Consider the following 17,889-nt stretch of genomic DNA (forward strand, 5'->3'; position numbering starts at 1 on the left):
ATAAGGGCCTCCATCCTTTGGAGTTCTGGCAGGCATCAGGGCTGGAGCCTTTGGCCGGTACACCCCCCTCCCCTTTTGTTTGGGTTCAACGCCAGCGAACATGGGAGGCTGGGGGAAGGGGCAGGGATTGAGATGCTGCTTCTCCCACCCCCCCACCCCCCCAGGAGGAAGGGACAAAGAATTCACCTTTGTTACAAGCCTCCAGTGTCATAATTCATAGCTTATGTATGGTTCTGAGAAGCAAGAACCCAGCTACCTTCTTTTCACTGAGAAGCAGAGGGAGCAGGCAGGCTTCGTGCAGCCAGCTGGCTTGCTGGCTCGAGTCACCTTGGGTTAGTCACTTAACCTCTCTGAGCCTGTTTTTTTTTTGAACTGTAGAATGAATGGCAATTAAAAATCTCATTCTTTGGTGGTTCAGAGGCTCGAATCAACCTCTTGTCGCTGTTCTGGGTTCATAGGAGGTGCGGGTGTAAAGAAGGACTTTGTAAATGTGAGTTACGAATAAGATTATCATTTACTGATGATACCCCAGGAGGGCAGACAAAGAAGGTCCTTCTCACCCCCAGACAAATGCCCTACTCTGCATGGGAGGGAGGCTATGACTCTTAGATGGTAACTTTTCTGAGGAGGCTCCCAGGACGCCCCGGGAAGAGGGTCTTTTTTTCCTCAGGCCCGGAAGTCCCCTGCGTTGGGTGCCCCCGGCCCAGCCCAGCCCACTCGCGGGCCTCAGTTCCTGCCTTCTCAGTGGGAGGCCGCCCTGGCCCGGTCCTGCCTCCTCCCCGCAGCCCGGCCGAGGTCTCTAAGGAATGCCGCCTCCCGGGCCATTTTCTCCCCTCCAGCTTCTGCGGCCCCACTTCCAGCCCTCTCCCGGCCCCCTACCCCCAACCGGTTCCCACTTAAATGCTTGCAGGCCTGTTTGCAGGCGGGAAGCCCCCTCCCCCACAGGACCACCTCAGTCACAGCCCTGACCACAGGGAGGTCGGGTCTGGATTTACTAAAGGACCCCGGAGGGGGAGCCTGCCCCTCGCTGGCTGCCTGGCTCGCTCATGGGGTCGGGTTTCGGCCGGTGGCTCTGGAGAGAGAGACAAAGGGCAAAGTCCTGTCCCCACCCCCACCCGGCAGCCCGGGGGCGCTTATCCCCTCCCCCTCTGGGCCCCGCCGGGGAGCCGAGGGCCCCCTGGGCCCGGCGGAACCGGCTCCGAACGAGTCGGGGTACCGAGGGGGTGCTGGCGGCAGAACATTCTAGACTGCTGCGCCTGCGGCAGAGAAGGGGGGGCCCGGGGGGCATCGCCTGCCCCCTCCCTGAGCTCTGCCGACGCGGCCCACCCAGCGGCTGGGGTGGGAGGCCGCGCGCTCAGCTTTCCCTGGGCGAGGTGAGGGGCTGGGGGAAGGGGCCGCCCGCGTGGGGCGCAGGCCCGGCGACGCCAGCGCGGCCGCTCAGCTGCTCAGGCCTTCTCAATTGCCCGTTCATGAGGGCTCCCCTCCTCCCCCCAGCTGCTGCCAGCCCTCCCCCACCCTCAGCTGCTGCCGCCCTTCCCAGGCACCTCTTTCTCCTCCGTTGCCCTGCCTGCCCCCGCTTTGGCGGCCCTCCGCGGCGGAAGGCCCTGCTCGCCACCCTGGGTCCCCTGGCGTGCCTGAGCCCTTGCTTGCTGCACCATCTTGGAAGGTGCTGGGCCACCTCCTGGACGCCATCCCTGGGCTGCGGAGAAAGACCTGCCGTGAGGGCATCTGTGCCTGCTGGAGGCAGGGCAGAACTCGGGATGGGTGTCCCTGTCCGAGGAGAGTTGTTCTGATAGCTCCCCACCCCACCAGGAAGAGACGAACACCAGCCTCCTGAAGTTTCTGACTACCAACAGGTCTTTGCGGGCCGCTGCAGGGGACACATGCCTCGAGGTGGTTAATCTCGTGCAGGGGGACACAACCAGCACTCCTTTCCACGAATAGGATGATCGGTTATTATTTTTAATGTATACCGGGATACATTCGCAGCCTTTCACGGGGAACACTGTCAATTCCATGAATTATGCTAAGTCCCAGAGGGTTTTCTTCTCGGTGGGGGAATTGAGTTGCTGAAGACTGATTTCTCTTGAGGCCGGTCTAGTTTCCTTATCCTTGCTTCTGAGAGCTCCACCGCAAAAATCCTGTCTTGAACTGGGCTCTCCAAGCTTGCCATTCATTCCCTCCTGAGGGAGAGACGCAGCCTTTCTCGATTTCGGAAGCATGCCCCATGATGCTTTCCACCGAGCGCCAGCTCTGTCCTCAGCCAGGTCTCTGGGTCCCAGAGGGCCAGACATTTTGGCTCTTAAGCTTTCTGGGGAAATGCTGACATCTCCACTGGTGGGGGGGGGGGAGTTCAACCAACATTTCTGGTGAGGTTGGGGCAGGAATAGTCTTTCTAGCCCCCCTTCTGCCTTTTCCTGTCAGGGTATATTAGACTCCCCCCCCCCCCCCCGTGAAGATTCTGGAAATGCTTCTCACTGCCAGCCTGAGAAGGATGGCGAATAATGTCTGCAACGGTTCATTTCTGATCCCACGCCATCGCTGCCTCCACGGGGAAGACTGCACTGCTCAAGTTGGGTCACCTCTTTATCATTTGTCTCCCCAAGTTGGGTTTATTCCGAAGGCTTCTCCACACGTCCCCATATCCAGATTGTCGTTCCTCCCACTTCACCCTGCAGAGCTCACGCGGCCGGCTCCCACTCTCAGGGACCACTTGAGCAAAGTTGGAGGCAGAGAGCAAGGTGGAGGGAGGGAGAGGCAGTTGGCCCAGGCCGACTTGAAATTTGTCTGGAAAGAACTCCACTGTCTCAGAGCTTCTGTTTTGGCTTCGTCTCTGGTGCTGCCCAGATGGGCAAGAAAAAAAAACGTGGGCTGTCTTGTCAAGCCATTTATTTCCGAGATGAGTGAATTGAGAAGTATTCATCCTGGAGGTTTGCTTGCTGACACCGGGTAGCACCTTCCCTGCTCCATGTCTCACCTTTGCGTCCTTGCCTCTCCCTAAACGTACACGGAATCTTGCAGGAATTCTTCGTGCCTATCCTTTTGCCCTGCTGACGTTTCTCTGACAGTCATCCAGCCGTATTATAGTATAGTTAGCTCTTGTGTGCGTTCAACCCTGTGCCCAAATTAGAGCCGCATGCAGTAAAAGCCAGTTGGCACGCAGTTAGCCATACAGAATATGGGCATTTTTCCTGCTGCTGACATCGGGGCTATACAAGCTTCTGCTGTGTTAACACTTTTTGTCAGAGAGAAAGCAGCAAGGTTTGGTGGAGAAGAGCATACACCGGCCTGGGACCGGAGCAGAGAGTTCTGGTTCGACTTTAGCGTCGCCAAGGCTCTTTTCCTTTTTTTTCTGAGCTGGTTTCTCCAGCCGGCAGACGAGATGACTGTTGAGGAACCTCTCAAGCTCGAGGGGCTTTACCCCTCTCCTGCCTCAGTGCCCGAATCTGATTTCCTTCCACTGGAACTTGCTGGTGCTGGGTTCATGTGCGTGGGCGCGCTTGCGTGTATCCGTAGTCATGTAAGCAGCCTAGCGTCCCCTCCCCGCCCCCCACCTGCTTCCCTGCCTCTAGGGAGGCTGGGAGCATATTAAACATGATACAGAGCCTTCCGGAGGTGGTGCGCGAGGTGGGGGGCGGTATGGTTCCTCCCAGAGTCTCCCGGAGAGTTGATTCTCCTTTCTGCTTGTCCCCAGCATTAGCACAGGAGTGCGAGCACACGTGGAACAGTGCACGGGTGCTACATACATTGAAAAGACCATGCTCGTGGGACCACAGAATCATCGCAGTGGTGTCCCTGCGCTCCAGTCCGCCCTCCTACACCCTGGCATTTACCTGGGCGGTGGCGTCTGCTCTGCCTGGTCCTGTACCTTTCAGTAGGCTCATGTTTTCCTTTCCAGCCCCTACCCTGCCCGTCAGCCCACCCGACAGCCCTACTGTCTGGCTGCCCTGCCTCTGGATCAGCCTGGCACGGAGCCCTGGGCATTGGGCCAGCTCCTCCTCCCCTCTCCAGCCCCGCCCCCTTTCTCAGCTACTGCCATGCCTGGAGCGTGCCAGGCCCGCCCCCTTCGGAGGCTTTCCTGGACAATTACTTTCTTCACCTCTCCACCGTATAGGGATAAGGAGGCGGGGTGGGGAAGAAGGACTGGGTCAGCGGTGATCTTACGGAAAAGGCGGAGGGTGGCACTTTAGGGCATCTTTTAATGTGGGACTTCCAGCTGGAAAAAACTGGGAGGAGAGCCAGCTTCGGGAGGGGGCTTCTACTCCAGCGTGAGCCGCGGGGCTGGGGTGGGGGGGGGACTCGCTTGTCGAAGAGTCAACAGGATTATCCAGTTGTAAAGGGATGCCGTGGAGAGCCCCCCCCGCTCCCCAGTTAACCTTGTCCATTCTCTTCTCCCATCCCCAAACAAATGGGGTGCCCTACTGGACTGCCAGCTCCTTGAGAGCAGGAGGCATTCCTGTCCCCATCACCTTACGCTCCACACCGTAGCGCAGTGCCCAGCCCCATCCAGCAGAAATGCACTGACAGCCGCATGTGTAAGTACGTTTCCTTTTTTCCTTTTTGTTTTCTTTTTTTTGCTTAGATTCTTTTTAAAAATTTTTGAAATTTCCTAATGGCCATGTCAGAAAAGAGGGAACATAATGTAAAAGATTAATTCTAACATTAATTTAGAAATTCAAAGTATTACTAATTCAACATGTAGGCAGTGTAATAACGAGGTTTTATTTGGGGGGGGTACAAAGTCATGAGGAATCCGGTGTCTAGTATTTTATGCTTAGAGCCTATTCCAGTTCAGATGCTGAGTTTTCATTGGAAACATTCAGTGAGCAATTTATTTTTTGTTTATTTATAAAGATTTTATTTATTTATTTGAGAGAGGGAGAGAGGGAGAGCACGTGCACAGGAGCTGGGGGGTGGGGTTTGCAGAGGCAGAGGGAGAGGGAGAGAGAATCCCAAGCAGACTGTGCTGAGCATGGAGCCCGAGACCATGACCTGAGCTGAAATGCAGAGTTGGGATGCTCAACCCACTGAGCCAACCAGGCACCCCGATCAGTATTTAGATTTCACGGATTTTACTGAGGAAAAGTTGAATGATATAAACACCTCCTAAAACAGGAGCATTCCGTTCCTCAGTCGCAGTAACCACAGTTCAGTGGCTCCAAAGCCACCTGTGACTAGTGGCTACCGTGGTGCGGACAGCACGGGCCCTGTGCTTAGTAGGTGCCAAGAAAATCTGTGGAATGAATGACTGCAGCAGCTGGACCACAGAAACCGAGGGGCAAGTCACGGTAGTGAGCTTGTCTGTGGATGAGAATGAAAGCAAGCATGGTGTGTCTGCAGGTTTGAAACGTTTGTTGCTCACTCTTGTCCGATGTGCAAGCAACGGCTCCAGCCCCGCCCCCAGCCAGGCTTCTCCGTTCTCATCGCCTTGGGTTAGTTTCTTCCCAGCTCTTTAAGGAGCCGCCCGCAGGCTTGAGCGAGGACTGGGGCATCATTGGGATGAAGTTATTGGGTAAATGTGTGGCAGGGTGTCTTAACTTTGGATTTATGGGTAAATTCCAAAGTCTTCATTAACTCCTGAGATCTTGAAATTGTGTGCAGAATGGTGGCACTTTTCTGGTGTAGAGTGTTCTTAGCTTTTATCACATTCCTAATGGGAACGAAGTATCGACAAAGGTGTGTGTGTATGTTGAGGGGGGGTGTTAAGAACCCCTTATTTAAGACCTTTAGGTCACAGAAAATTCCTCAGATTAAAGAAAGCCTTCTCTCATAGGTAGACGGGGTTGATCCCTGTCTGGGAACACCAGACCTTGTAAAACAGACTAGTCCTGGTCCTTGTGTCCCACATGTGAGAAACTGAGGTGCAGAGAGTTGACGGTTGGACTTGTCCAAGGCCACACGAGCCTGCTAGTCAGAAAATCACAGCCTGGGGGAGGGCCCGAGGTGAAGGATCTAATCTGGAAATCCCAGCTTAATCCTGGTTCTCTGCCGAGATGAAAGTCCAGGTTTGGCTCTTGATCAGGGGCCCCAAGCTTGACAAGATTTCCAAAACCTGTTGCTGCTTCCCTTCCACTGCCCCCATCTTCCGCTGGTTTACCCCACTCTGTTTTAAAGGAATTCCTCCTTCTACAGAGAGGTGAGGTCCCTTCCCCTGGGGCTGTGGGGGTGGCCGGAGGAATAGAACACTCCCTGCGGCAGGTTTCAGCCTTTTTCCTGGAGTCCTTGCACCTCGGGTGCATTCTGCCCTGCACAGAGGTCCCCCTCCTCTCAACCCTGGGCCCCAGGCCCCTGTCCCCTTCCAGTCCCCAGTGGGCTCATCACCAAGGCTTGCACTGTTGCTAATACAACACCAACTGGAAAACCTCGTATTAGTTAGATCCATTAATTTGGAACCTGCTATGACTTTAAAACGGAGTAAGCTGGAATAATTTGAAAGACGATTTTAGGGGCTCCTGGGTGGCTCAGTCGCTTAAGCGTCCATCCCTTGGTCTCGGCTCAGGTCTTGATCTCACAGTCCTGGGTTTGAGCTCCGCTTAAAACAAAACAATTTTAATTATGGGGAAAAAAAAAAAGTAGAAAGGATAATGTAATAAATCTCCCATGTACCCATCACCTAGCTTTATTGGTAGAAATTACCAACTCATATCCAATCAGTGTTTATTTTTTCTTCACCCCCTGATTATTTTGAAGCAAATCCTGGACACGTTATTTTATCTGTAACTGTTTCTCTCTCTCTCTCTCTCTCTCTTTTTAAGGTTTTATTTGTCAGAGAGCACACAAGCAGGGGGGGCAGCAGGCAGAGGGAGAAGCAGGCTCTCCGCTGAGCGAGGAGCCCAATGCGGGATTCGATCCCAGGACCCTGGGATCATGACCTGAGCCGAAGGCAGACACTTAACATACTGATCCACCCAGGCGTCCCTGTCTCTTTTTAAAACATAAGAACTTGAGGGGTGGCTCAGTCAGGCATCTGACTCTTGATCTCAGCTGAAGTCCTGGTCTCAGGGTCAAGGGTTCAAGACCTGCATTGGGCTCCACACTGGGCGTGGAGCCTACTCAAAATAAGAACTTGCAGAATCACTGATTCCTAATTTTTTTTTAATTTTTTAAAAGATTTTATTTATTTATTCGACAGAGAGAGAGACAGCCAGCGAGAGAGGGAACACAAGCAGGGGGAGTGGGAGAGGAAGAAGCAGGCTCATAGCGGAGGAGCCTGATGTGGGGCTCGATCCCATAACGCCGGGATCACGCCCTGAGCCGAAGGCAGACGCTTAACCGCTGTGCCACCCAGGCGCCCCCACTGATTCTTAATTAACAGTGTTACCCAGTATCTAATCAGTTTTCAATATGCCATAGAATCACTTCACCCACTTAGGAAAACATGCAGCTGGGAGACGTTACTAGCTTAAGGCGTTACAGGTGGGATGTTTTGATTTATTGGAGAATAGTATCCACTTAGCCAGGCCCACTGTTGACTATGTTATATGACTTCTGAATATTTTTTTTTCTTTAAAGGTGTTTTAATTATTTTATTTGAGAGAGAGAGTGCGAGCCCAGAGAGCACAAGCAGGGGGAGCAGCAGAGGCAGAGGGAGAAGCAGGCTCTCTGCTGAGCAAGGAACCCGATGCGGGATTCGATCCCAGGACCCTGGGATCATGACCTGAGCTGAAGGCAGACACTTAACCGACTGAGCCATCCAGGTGCCCCAAATTCTGAATATTTTTAATCGCCCTTTGGCCTAACTTGGCTGAATTTTGGCAAAGGCTTTTTGTCGCCTTTCTTCCGTCCAAACAGCAGCGCAGGGGACAGCGCAGAGAGCCTGGAATCAGACAAGTTTTGAGTTCAAAGCCTGACTCTGGCTTTTAGTAGCTGTGTGCTTGGCAGAATTACTCAGTCTCCCCTTCTCGGGGTCCTGGTCTATAAAGCGGAGCCGCGGACCCCACCCTCATGGGTAATGAGGGTCTTCTAGCAAGTGCTGGATTTCAGCTTGGCATCTGTGAAGCATTCCTCAAATGTGAGGCCCTTCCCTAATTGACCTGTTTTCCTTCCCAGTCTAAGTCAGTGACACTTCTCTGCAAAGGTGAAAAGGACGAGAACTTCCTTCCCGGGAAGACCTCCCAACCACATCCCTTTCCGGGTATCCAGCTCCTGTGCTTCCTGAAATTCTTGGTTGGCTACTTAACTCCTTCTGCTGTTGCATGGGTGCTCTCTCCCTCTGTACTCTCCTGCAGCCTCCCCAAGGGCTTGAGAAAAATGGTCACTCGGTCTCTGTGGCCTTCACGCCCCGACTCCCTTCTCCTCCAGCACTAGAGAGGTGGGTCCCTTGTGGTGGTTCTGTACTGGGAGCTGCCCCAGGGCTTGGTAACTGCCCTTCAGGTCAGGGCAGGCAAAGAGGTCAGAAGCCACAGGGCGTTGGCACCCAGGGAAGGAATTAGGTTGGTGAACCATTGCCTCCATTGCCAGGGGCTGTCACTTAACAGGTTTCTCAGCTCCTGGGCGCAGAGGCAGTGGTTCGGGAACCTCTGGGCATTCTCTTGCTTTTTCTGAACCGGGGATGTTGGGGTTGAGGCACTCGAGGCTCTGCTCGGAGTAGAATGCCCTGTGACCTGTAGGGCAAAGGTACTGCTCAGCCCTCCTGGAAGCTGATGGACTGGAGAGAGGAGAGGGGCCCTGGGCCAGACCTTAGAAGCCTTTAGTGGTCAAGGGAGGCAGGGCAGTGGGACTGTAGGTGCTGGTGTTTCCCGCTGTTACCCCAGCAGTGACGTCTAAATATTGTAGCGACTGGGTGACCATCACACAGCTCATTGCCGGCCCTTCCTCCCCGTCTCCTCCCATGCTTGTCTGGATACCTGTAGGCTCCTGAGGACGGGGCCAGGGATTGAGCACCCACTCCCAAGTCAGGCACCCTCCTTCACACAGCTTATCTCTTGAAGTCCTCACAAAAGCCCTGTCAGTTTCCACAGGAGGAAACTAAGGTGAGAGCCCAGGAGTACCCCATCAAATGCCGTAGCTTCTCTCTGGACCCCCAAGCCCTCCGCATACCACCCCGGCGCAGCTTGCACCTGGCCTTCCAGAGTTTGTGGTACAGATGAGTTCACCGGGGGTCCTGGGAAGGGAGGACGGGGTACAGTCACCAACATCACCCCATGTGCTTTGGGCCTGAAAGAAATTAGGTAGCACCGTCAGTAATAGAAACCAGGCCAAAGGCTTAAAAGACAAAGGGTCTTCTTGGCTTCTGTTGTGTGTTTGTCAGGGTTGGGGGCTTGCAGAAAGGAAGCTTGGAGGCCTGAAGGGGTTCCCAGGATTGGGTGTGTGTATCTTAGAGGGGTGGGTGAGTCTCTGCCTCTGGGTGGGGGGGTGGGGGGGTGGGAGAGGGCTCCCAGGAGGTCTTTTCTTTCATTGGTTGTGTGGCCCTGCCCTCCTCCTCCTCCTTCTCCTGGAACATTCCAGACATTCCAGACTGCCATTGCTTTCAGGATATGGATTAAAACCCCAAACTGAGATTTGATTTCCTTACCCCATCCCCTCCCCAACTCTTCCCTACCCTGAAAAGAAAGCCCCTAAAACTGGGAGTTTGAAGTAGGAGGAGGAGGGGAGGGTCTTTTTGACCTTCGACCCGAGATTACACTAAGGGACCATCTTGAAAGAGCCGTCTTCCCACTGAGCGCCCACACCGGGGTTGCTTTAAGCCCTTATTGCTTTGAACTCCCAGGCAGGCAGCCCCTAGAGGGAGTGACTACTGTCGTGGGGCCTCGAGCTAGATCAGTGTCCCCAGTCTTCCATGGTGTAACCATCTCTTCCTCAGTTCTCCTACAGCTGGACTTTGATTGTGAGGCTTCCTGCATGTTCTCTGCCTGTTTGGGCAGGAAATGGGTGTTATATGGGATATCCCCAACTAGGGCAGATGCCTTGGGGCCCCCTCTTTGCCTATGAATGGAATCAAAGAAAGTGGCCTGGTGTGGGATCTGAGGACCTGGAACTGGACTTGTTTCTCATCCTTCCTCTCCGTCCTGCAGGGTAGTGTGACGACCTTACATCAGGTTCATGAGCCAACCAAGGTAGAGAGCCACACACATAGATTCCCTTCAGCGCATCTCCTCCCTTCCCCTGAAGTCATTTTGTCCCAGGAAGAGATTTCCTCTGTGTATCTCATCAATAAAAACCTTCCGTGCTCAGAGCTGCACCGCTAGAAAGGATCTTAGAGACGCTTCGGTTTCCATTTTGCAACTCGAAGACACTTAAGGTCACAGGGATGGAAATGCATGAGCTGGCCTAGGACAGAGCCAAGAGGGAAACATTTTCGGTGAGAGCTTAGCATCCCTACCTCATGTGTTTTCAACACCCCCCTCCCCTAGCAGGAGCTGACAAGGGTTCGGTAGGAACACTGAGGGCCGGAAGCTTACTTGGCTTAGTCAGATGAAGACCCCATCAGGGGTAGTTTAGGACTAGAACCGGATTTTCTTGCTTCCCAGACCAGTTTTCTCTCATGCCGTTAGAATTTCATTGGGCCATGTCCCTGAACTAAGTTTGTGACCAAGGATATGCAGAGACATAAATGACAGTTGACCACTGAAGATCAAGTCAGTTGAAATGGTGTAAGCCCAGGGATTAGGGCATCGATTTGGGTAGTGAGCAGTTAATTGCCCTGGGAATCAGCCTTGAACCTGAAAGCCTGCCTGGGGAAAATTTCACTTTGAAGAGGTATTTGAAAGATGGAATGGAGAAAGCGAAGTGATGTGGAAGGAGGGAAGGTGGCGGTCACGATGCCGCGTGGTGTGTTAATCGTTTCCACCCTAGTATTCCAGATGCGTCTCTTACTAGAAGTATTCGAAGCCCTTTGCTGAGCTCTAATATTATCTAGCATCACCTGAAACCGCCCTGTGAATAGGCATTGTCCCTGTTTTATAAAGGAAGGAAAGTGAGCCTCAGAGAAGTGGAATCATTTTAAGATCAGTGCTGTTAAGTGGAGCAGAGATTTAAGTCCACACTTGTACAAAAAACCACTTAACTACCACACTGCTCCTGCTGGGATTTGTTTGCATGTATGTCTCTCCCAATAACCTGTGAGCACCTTGAGGTCCGGCGCTTGGTCTGTCACCATGTCCCCAGTATCTGTATAGCGTGACACAGGCACCAGTTAAACGGGTGTTGGGTTAATGGACGAGGTGAAACGCGGTGGGAGGCGAGAGATGAAAATAGGTGGTTGGTGAAGGAAAGAGCCGGCGAGACCTGAGCAGAGGGACAAACGAAGCAGGTGTGATTTGGGGGGAATTCTGTGACTCTGGTGCTTCGGGCCTCTGATCTCAGTCTTCCTGTCTGTGGTAGCACTGATAACTTAACGCTCTGAAGTGAGGCAGCCTTCCACCAAATCTTCATCCCCGAAGGTTATCATTCTTGGATTCTCAGACTTTGGTGTTGAACAGAAGGTCGGGAGATAAAGGCTGACCTAGGGATTAAACACTTCAAGGTCGTAGGCCCCGAAAGCATCCGGAGTGGTCATTAATCCTCTTCCCTCTAATTTCAGGAGTCGGAAAATTCAGATTCGAAATATCCCACCCCAGCTCCGTTGGGAAGTAAGTGATTGGGAGAGACCCAAGACATGGGGAAGTGGAGGCTGGAAAGGAAACCCGGGCCAGTCTGAGTTGGCAGAGATGACTGGGGAGATCCCCCAGTGGTTCGGGGGTCGGCCAGGGATGCTAGTACTGAGGGAGGTTGGTTGGGTCTCATCCTCAGCCCAGGACCGCCCGTCCCATGTTAGCCCTTTGGGCTCGTGCCTGTGATGAGAGGCATTAGGGAGGTGGGTAGGGTGTTCCCTGAGCCCCAGACTTAGACCCCAGAGGCCCAAGTCTGCTTCCAGAAAGGCCCTTAGATGCCTTTTTTGTGCTCAAGTACTTTTCTGCAAAAATACCCCGACAAGTTACCAGCAGTATCGGTACCCTGAAAAGAGTAAGCCAGACAGGTCATACTGCTCAAGTCCCCACCTAAGGCTCTGCCTGTGCCTTGGGGTGAGGATGTCCAGTGGCTGGCTTCGTGGCAGTTCCTGATGCTCAGAGTAGCTTCCTCCCTTCTCCTTGCTCCTAGGTGCTGGACAGCCTGCTTGCTCAGTACGGTACAGTGGAGAACTGCGAGCAAGGTAAGGGTATGGAGGCCGTGGGCGGTGGGGAAGGGGCTGGGTGGGTGCTGGAGCAGTTGGGGGGATTCATTTTCCACGATCACATCCACCTGGCATACCAAAAGCAGACAGACAGGCAGAATATGGCCCGAAGGGAGATACATGCACAGGGGACGTGGCTGTGCTCCTTCTCTCTGACACAGGTTTCTCCGTTTAATGAGCAAAGTCATTCGTTTCCAGCATGGGATCCCAAGTCTTAAGTCATGGTCCAAAGAGAGGTCTGAAGGGTTTAGCAGTAGTACAAGCATAGAAATTGGGCGCTCAGCCTGAGTAGGTCTGCAGTCCCTTTTCTTTAAAAGCTTCATGATTCTAAAAGCTTCATGATTCTTTATGTTTGGCTGGACTAGTCGGCTCATTATCTCCATATAGAAGCTCTGATTGTCAACTCCGTGTCTTTGGTCCATATATATATAAAAAAAGCAGAGATTACTGGGCACACAGTGATGGGCAGGCACAGTCTTTCCAGAGTGGGCCCACAGGAGAAATCTAAGAAATCTGGGTCATAAAATATTTGCTGAGATTTCTGAGCTTTCTCCATTGCTTTGGGTCATAAATAATTTTCAGAGGAAACGAGCTAAAATAAGGAGCGGTTTTGGTTGGACATAAGGGAGAGCTTGGCCATTTGAGAAGATACGATTGGAGCTTGTAGATCTTCAAGAAACGTAAGGAGTCACCCCGTGGAGATTTAAATGTTCATCTCCATTTTCCGTGGAAAGGTGCAAGCTAGAAATCACTCGAGATTAAAATATTTGCCTCCACAAAGGTAAAGTGCTGGGTCCATCAAACACGTTCTCCTGCTCTAATCCTGTAGGTTGCCTTTTTGTCATAAATGTCAGGACACAACAGGACACCCTGATAACCATTGCCCAGAACTGCTCACGCGTTAGGCTAATGACTGAGTTACTCCTGGACAAACAGCAAGAATAAGTGCTGGCTGGGGAGCCATCGTGAGCTGCCCTGGGAGGCCCCGCAGGGGTCCACACTGGTCCAGATCTGCCTGGGGGTCACCTGGGAGCTGTCACACACCATATCAGCAAGGGAGACCCGTTCCCTGGAGAGAACAGAATGGGAAATGTTTGATTTTGTTTGGACAGCAGAGGAAGTCTTCTGGTGTCTCTTTCTAAGTGAGGTCCTTTCTGTCCACTCTATTTAAAATCACGCCCCTTCGCACCGTCTCCTTTAACCCTGATTTACATTTTTCCGTGGCATTCATTCATCAGCCTCTGGTAGCTAGAGAATCTGATGATTGTACTTGGCGTTGTCCTGCCGCTAGAATGTCACCTTCAGTAAGGCCGAGTCTTTGTCCGTTTCACCCACTACTGTCTTTCAGTTTAACTGGGAAGATTGTTCTTTCCAGAATCTCCCTCGCTCACCACCGTGGTGGGGGAGCGCTGAGGATGAAGGCCCGAGGGGTTAAGAGTGGTCTGCACTGAGAATTTGTGGCCAGGTGGCTTATTATCCTCAGTGACGAGGGCAGAGGTTTAGTTTTTGTCACTGTCCCCCACCCTAAGGCTCAGCTGGTCCAGGGAACCCCAAATCAAAAGACAGACACAAGACAGGTTTATTTTATTAATTTAAAATAAGAAGTGTGCCCCCAGACCGCCTTAGAATTCTGTCATCCAGCCCAGTCTCTCCCTGTAGGAAAGAGTATAATGGCAAAGTCAAATGAAGACCGAGAGGTTTCATGGTAAGAACGGAGGACTTGGATGGGATTAATGGCAGATGCCATGAATTTATGATGGATTGAATGTGCATTTCCACTGCCAAGATGTTTGGAAGACTGAGTCAGGAAATTGCCATCCCTCGGTTCCCCATAGCTGTTCCTCTCAGCCCGTTGAGCTTAGGTCATGATACGCTCACGTTTGGTCCATCCCTCCTTGATGTTCTGCCATGGATGTGGGTCTCTTCTGCCCTGTTCTTACAGGTCATGTCTTGGGATGTTTGCTTCTATAAATTGCTAATCTTACTGTATGTGGATTTTTAGCTAGTTGAAGTTTCCAAGAATAAATTTGTATCCCAGACCGGGTTGTGCGCTCCCTGCTGCCTAAGTGCTATGCTCACTGCACCCTTGAGTTCCCCAGCTCTCTGAGGGGCTGGCCAGGGGAAGTCAAAGGAAGACACAGAAGGGAAAATGCAAAAAAGGTTAATTTGAATTTCCTAGAAGTTCTGGAGAGGGGCCTAAAGGGGAAATATTTTCCCTTGTCACTCAGGTATTTCCTTCTTGCAACACATGTAACTTCTTATATAACCTGGAAGGATGAGCTTTTAACGCTTGGGTTCATTGGTGGCATCTCCAGATCGCGCTGCTCTAACCTTGGCCTCTGTTTTGCTCCCCCAGTGAACACGGAGAGTGAGACTGCCGTGGTGAATGTCACCTATTCCAACCGGGAACAGACCAGGCAGTGAGTGGGCCCGAAGGCGGGGTGGGGAGGGTCTTCTCGGGGCCTTGGGAGCCAGGTAACAGATGCTTCTACAAGGCTGGGGTCTAGGCAGGCAGGAGTAGCCTGCTTGGGTTCTGTTACTGTGATAGCCAGCCGCAGACTCTTGTTCTTCGGTTCAGGGATCTCAAGGGTTCAGAAAACTCAGCAGGATTGAGGGTAAACCCATGGAAGGGAAGGGACCCAAAGACCCTCCCAGGAAAGGTGGGGAAATCCTCTTGGGTTGGCTTTCTCTTGGGTCTCTAGTTGCCCTGGCCCCGCAAGGGTGCTTTGCTGTGTCGATGGCGCCATCTAGTGATGGTGAGGAGGAACTCTGGGATTTACAAAAGGGATTTGTTCGTGTTCTGATGTGGCGGGGGCAGACATTTTATTGCCGTGATGCCACCAGCCCAGTTCATGCTTTTCTCCGGTGCTCTCAGTCCCATCACACCCAAGCCCTTTGGCTGAGCAACTACACTTCTCACCCACTGGTACTGAAAGACTTTGTACGTTTCGTGCATTGACTCGCATTTAGCTTTTGACAGCTTGCTTGTTCCTTCAGCATGCCGCCTCTAGCCGGGTGATGGTACGTTGTAAAATCCCACCACTTCCTCAAATCCCATTTTCTTTTACTTTTCCTTATTTTTTAAAAAGTTTATTTTTAAGTTATCTCTACCGCCCGCGTGGTGCTCGGAACTCAGGATCCCGAGATCAAGAGTTAGCACACTCTCCTGACTGAGCCCTCCAGGCGCCCTGCCCCCATTTTCTTTTCAGTGGCTCAGGATTTTCTGGAGGTCCCTACCGCCCCTTGTGGCCAGTGTGTGGTCCTTAGCCTGGCTCCAGAGTCATGTCAACACTCTGCTTACTCCCCACTACCTGTTGCTGCCTTGTTAACATTTCTCACCTGCATCGGCCATTGTGGGTCTGGAGGGCGCTCGCTTCCTCCCCTCCCACAGCGTTATTCACTCCTGCTTTGCAGACGTTCCAGATACACTGAAACTCCTGCTTCCAAGCTGTAAGCAGGACATTCTGTCTCCCACCCCTCCCCCTTTTTTTAGTTTCCTCAAACATGGAAGGTAGCAGACTCCACAGGTGTAAAAACAAGTCTCTTGTCTCTTCACGTGTTTATTACATTTATTCACTTATCATGAATCACATGTGATTCTCACGTTACTCTTACATGATACATAGTTTTGGCTGAAATTAATAAGCCAGTTCGAAATCCATTGGGTATAACTTTTCCCTTTGATGTTTTCAGCCATTTAGACTGGAAAGTTCTCTGAGGTGGAGGTGGGAGTGGGGGTAGGTGGTCATCTCCCTGGTGTTGAGTGTGCTCCAAGTTGTGACCCAGGCTGCTTTACACACGGAGCGCCTTTGGTGTGATTGGCTTGGGTTGGAGTGACCAGTAGATTCTCCCTCTGTCCTCAGAGCCATCATGAAGCTGAATGGCCACCAGCTGGAGAACCACGCCCTAAAGGTCTCCTACATTCCCGACGAGCAGATAGCACAGGGTCCCGAGAACGGGCGCCGAGGAGGCTTTGGCTCTCGGGGTCAGCCCCGCCAGGGCTCCCCTGTGGCAGCGGGGGCCCCAGCCAAGCAGCAGCAAGTGGATATCCCCCTGCGGCTCCTGGTGCCCACCCAGTATGTGGGTGCCATCATTGGCAAGGAGGGGGCCACCATCCGAAACATCACGAAACAGACCCAGTCCAAGTGAGTGTTGGCTGCTGGGCAATGGAGCTGGGGTGCCTCCCGGTAGCACACCTGGGAGTCTCAGTATTTACTTTTCAGGAAATGTTGCCTGGAATGTGTTCCCTCTTCTCCTCATTGGGGGTGGGGGTGGGGGCAGGTGGTGAGGTTGAATGGGCTGGGGGCGTGCCATTTGGTGGCAGTGGCTGGGCCACACGGTTATTAGTAGGAAGGGTTCTAGAATTTCTTGTAGGAAGTGTCATCAAGCAAACGTAGTCTAGGTGAGTCGGCAGCCCTGGTGCTCTGTGGGTTGAGCACTGCCTGTCGGTGGCTGTTCGGCTGGGCAGCCTGGCCAACGCCAGCCCTCAGTGATAGGTCATCATCCCGCCCCATCTCCCACTCCACCACTGTTCCTCTAATCTCTTTCAAAATTCGACTTTATTTTTATTTGTGTATAGTTGACCACTCTGTAATCTTTGTAGCTAATCAGTGTTCTCTGGAAAAGAACAGGTCACGTCATGTCCTTATTCCGAATGCATCCTTTATTATTTACTTTTAATTTGGGACAGTGTGCCTTCCCTTTATAGTTGTTTCACGGGGGGAGTCCAGTATTTAAGGGGAAGTGCAGCTTTAGAGCTGTGGGCTGGTGATTGCCAGCCCTGGGTTCCCATGCCAGACGCCACCATTGTCCCCCACCACCTCCTGATTGAGACAGAATCCAGAGCAGCACGCTGGCCCCGGGTTCCCCCTGCGCTTTCTCTGCCCTTCCCCCTTCTGCACTTGGACTATTCCAAGAGCTGTTTCTGTACTTCCGGGCGAGGAGAGGTGGCAAGGAGGGTGCAGAAGACTCCGGGTTTCACCGGGGACCCGTAACCGTCCTTGACCTTGTGGTCCTCAGGATAGATGTGCACAGGAAGGAGAACGCAGGTGCTGCGGAGAAGGCCATCAGCGTGCACTCCACCCCTGAGGGCTGCTCGTCTGCGTGTAAGATGATCTTGGAGATTATGCATAAGGAAGCAAAGGACACCAAAACGTAAGGCTTTATAACCAGGGGGTTGCCACCTCCCCCGCTGCATTACTTTCTGTTTGCAAGAATGCAGGAATAAACAGGAGACAGAGGACATAAACTGAGACATGAGGTTCTCTTTCCCACAAGTAACACCCTGTATGCCCCTTAGCAGTTCTGTGCATTTACAAGCATATGTGTGTGTGTGTGTGTGCGTCCGTATACGTGCGTGTGCACAGGTGTGCATGTGCGTGTTTTACCAGAAGTAGGACTATAATGAATGTATTCCACAGTTGGCGTTTTTCACGTTTATGGATCAGTAATTACTGACCCACCTCATTCTTTCTAAAACGGCATGGAATTCTGTAGTATGGGTATTTTGAAGTATACAACTGAGTGAATATTAACACGCATATACCTGCAAAACCATCGCCACGATTACGATAATGAGCATGGCCATCGCTCTGGTAGTCCTTGTGCCCCTTGGCGGCCCATCCCTGCCTCCCCATTTCTCCAGCACTAAAGCAACCGCCAACGTGTTGATTTTCGTAATCTTTTAAAATGTAGTTTTGTCCCGTGGTTTGTCCCGGAAACCCCGCGTCTGCAGTGGC

The 17,889-nt window shown here is 52.3% G+C and overlaps 1 protein-coding gene across 2 annotated transcripts in view; it reads left to right on the forward strand.

Annotated features, from left to right (window-relative positions):
* Positions 1 to 17,889, forward strand: part of IGF2BP1 (insulin like growth factor 2 mRNA binding protein 1) — a 37,393-nt gene that overhangs the window by 12,782 nt on the left and 6,722 nt on the right. Inside the window, exons 3-7 of one of the 2 annotated variants that reach the window (XM_045813798.2) lie at positions 11,522 to 11,570; positions 12,079 to 12,130; positions 14,508 to 14,571; positions 16,015 to 16,296; positions 17,171 to 17,305. In XM_045813798.2, the coding sequence (XP_045669754.1) occupies positions 11,522 to 11,570; positions 12,079 to 12,130; positions 14,508 to 14,571; positions 16,015 to 16,296; positions 17,171 to 17,305 (582 nt within the window). The remainder of the gene's footprint in view (positions 1 to 11,521; positions 11,571 to 12,078; positions 12,131 to 14,507; positions 14,572 to 16,014; positions 16,297 to 17,170; positions 17,306 to 17,889) is intronic. The other variant, XM_045813799.2, reaches the window with a different exon arrangement.

This window comes from Ursus americanus, chromosome 23, assembly GCF_024610735.1.
Source record: "Ursus americanus isolate L20-20 chromosome 23, mUrsAme1.1.p, whole genome shotgun sequence".
In the NCBI taxonomy this organism is placed as follows: Eukaryota; Metazoa; Chordata; class Mammalia; order Carnivora; family Ursidae; genus Ursus; species Ursus americanus.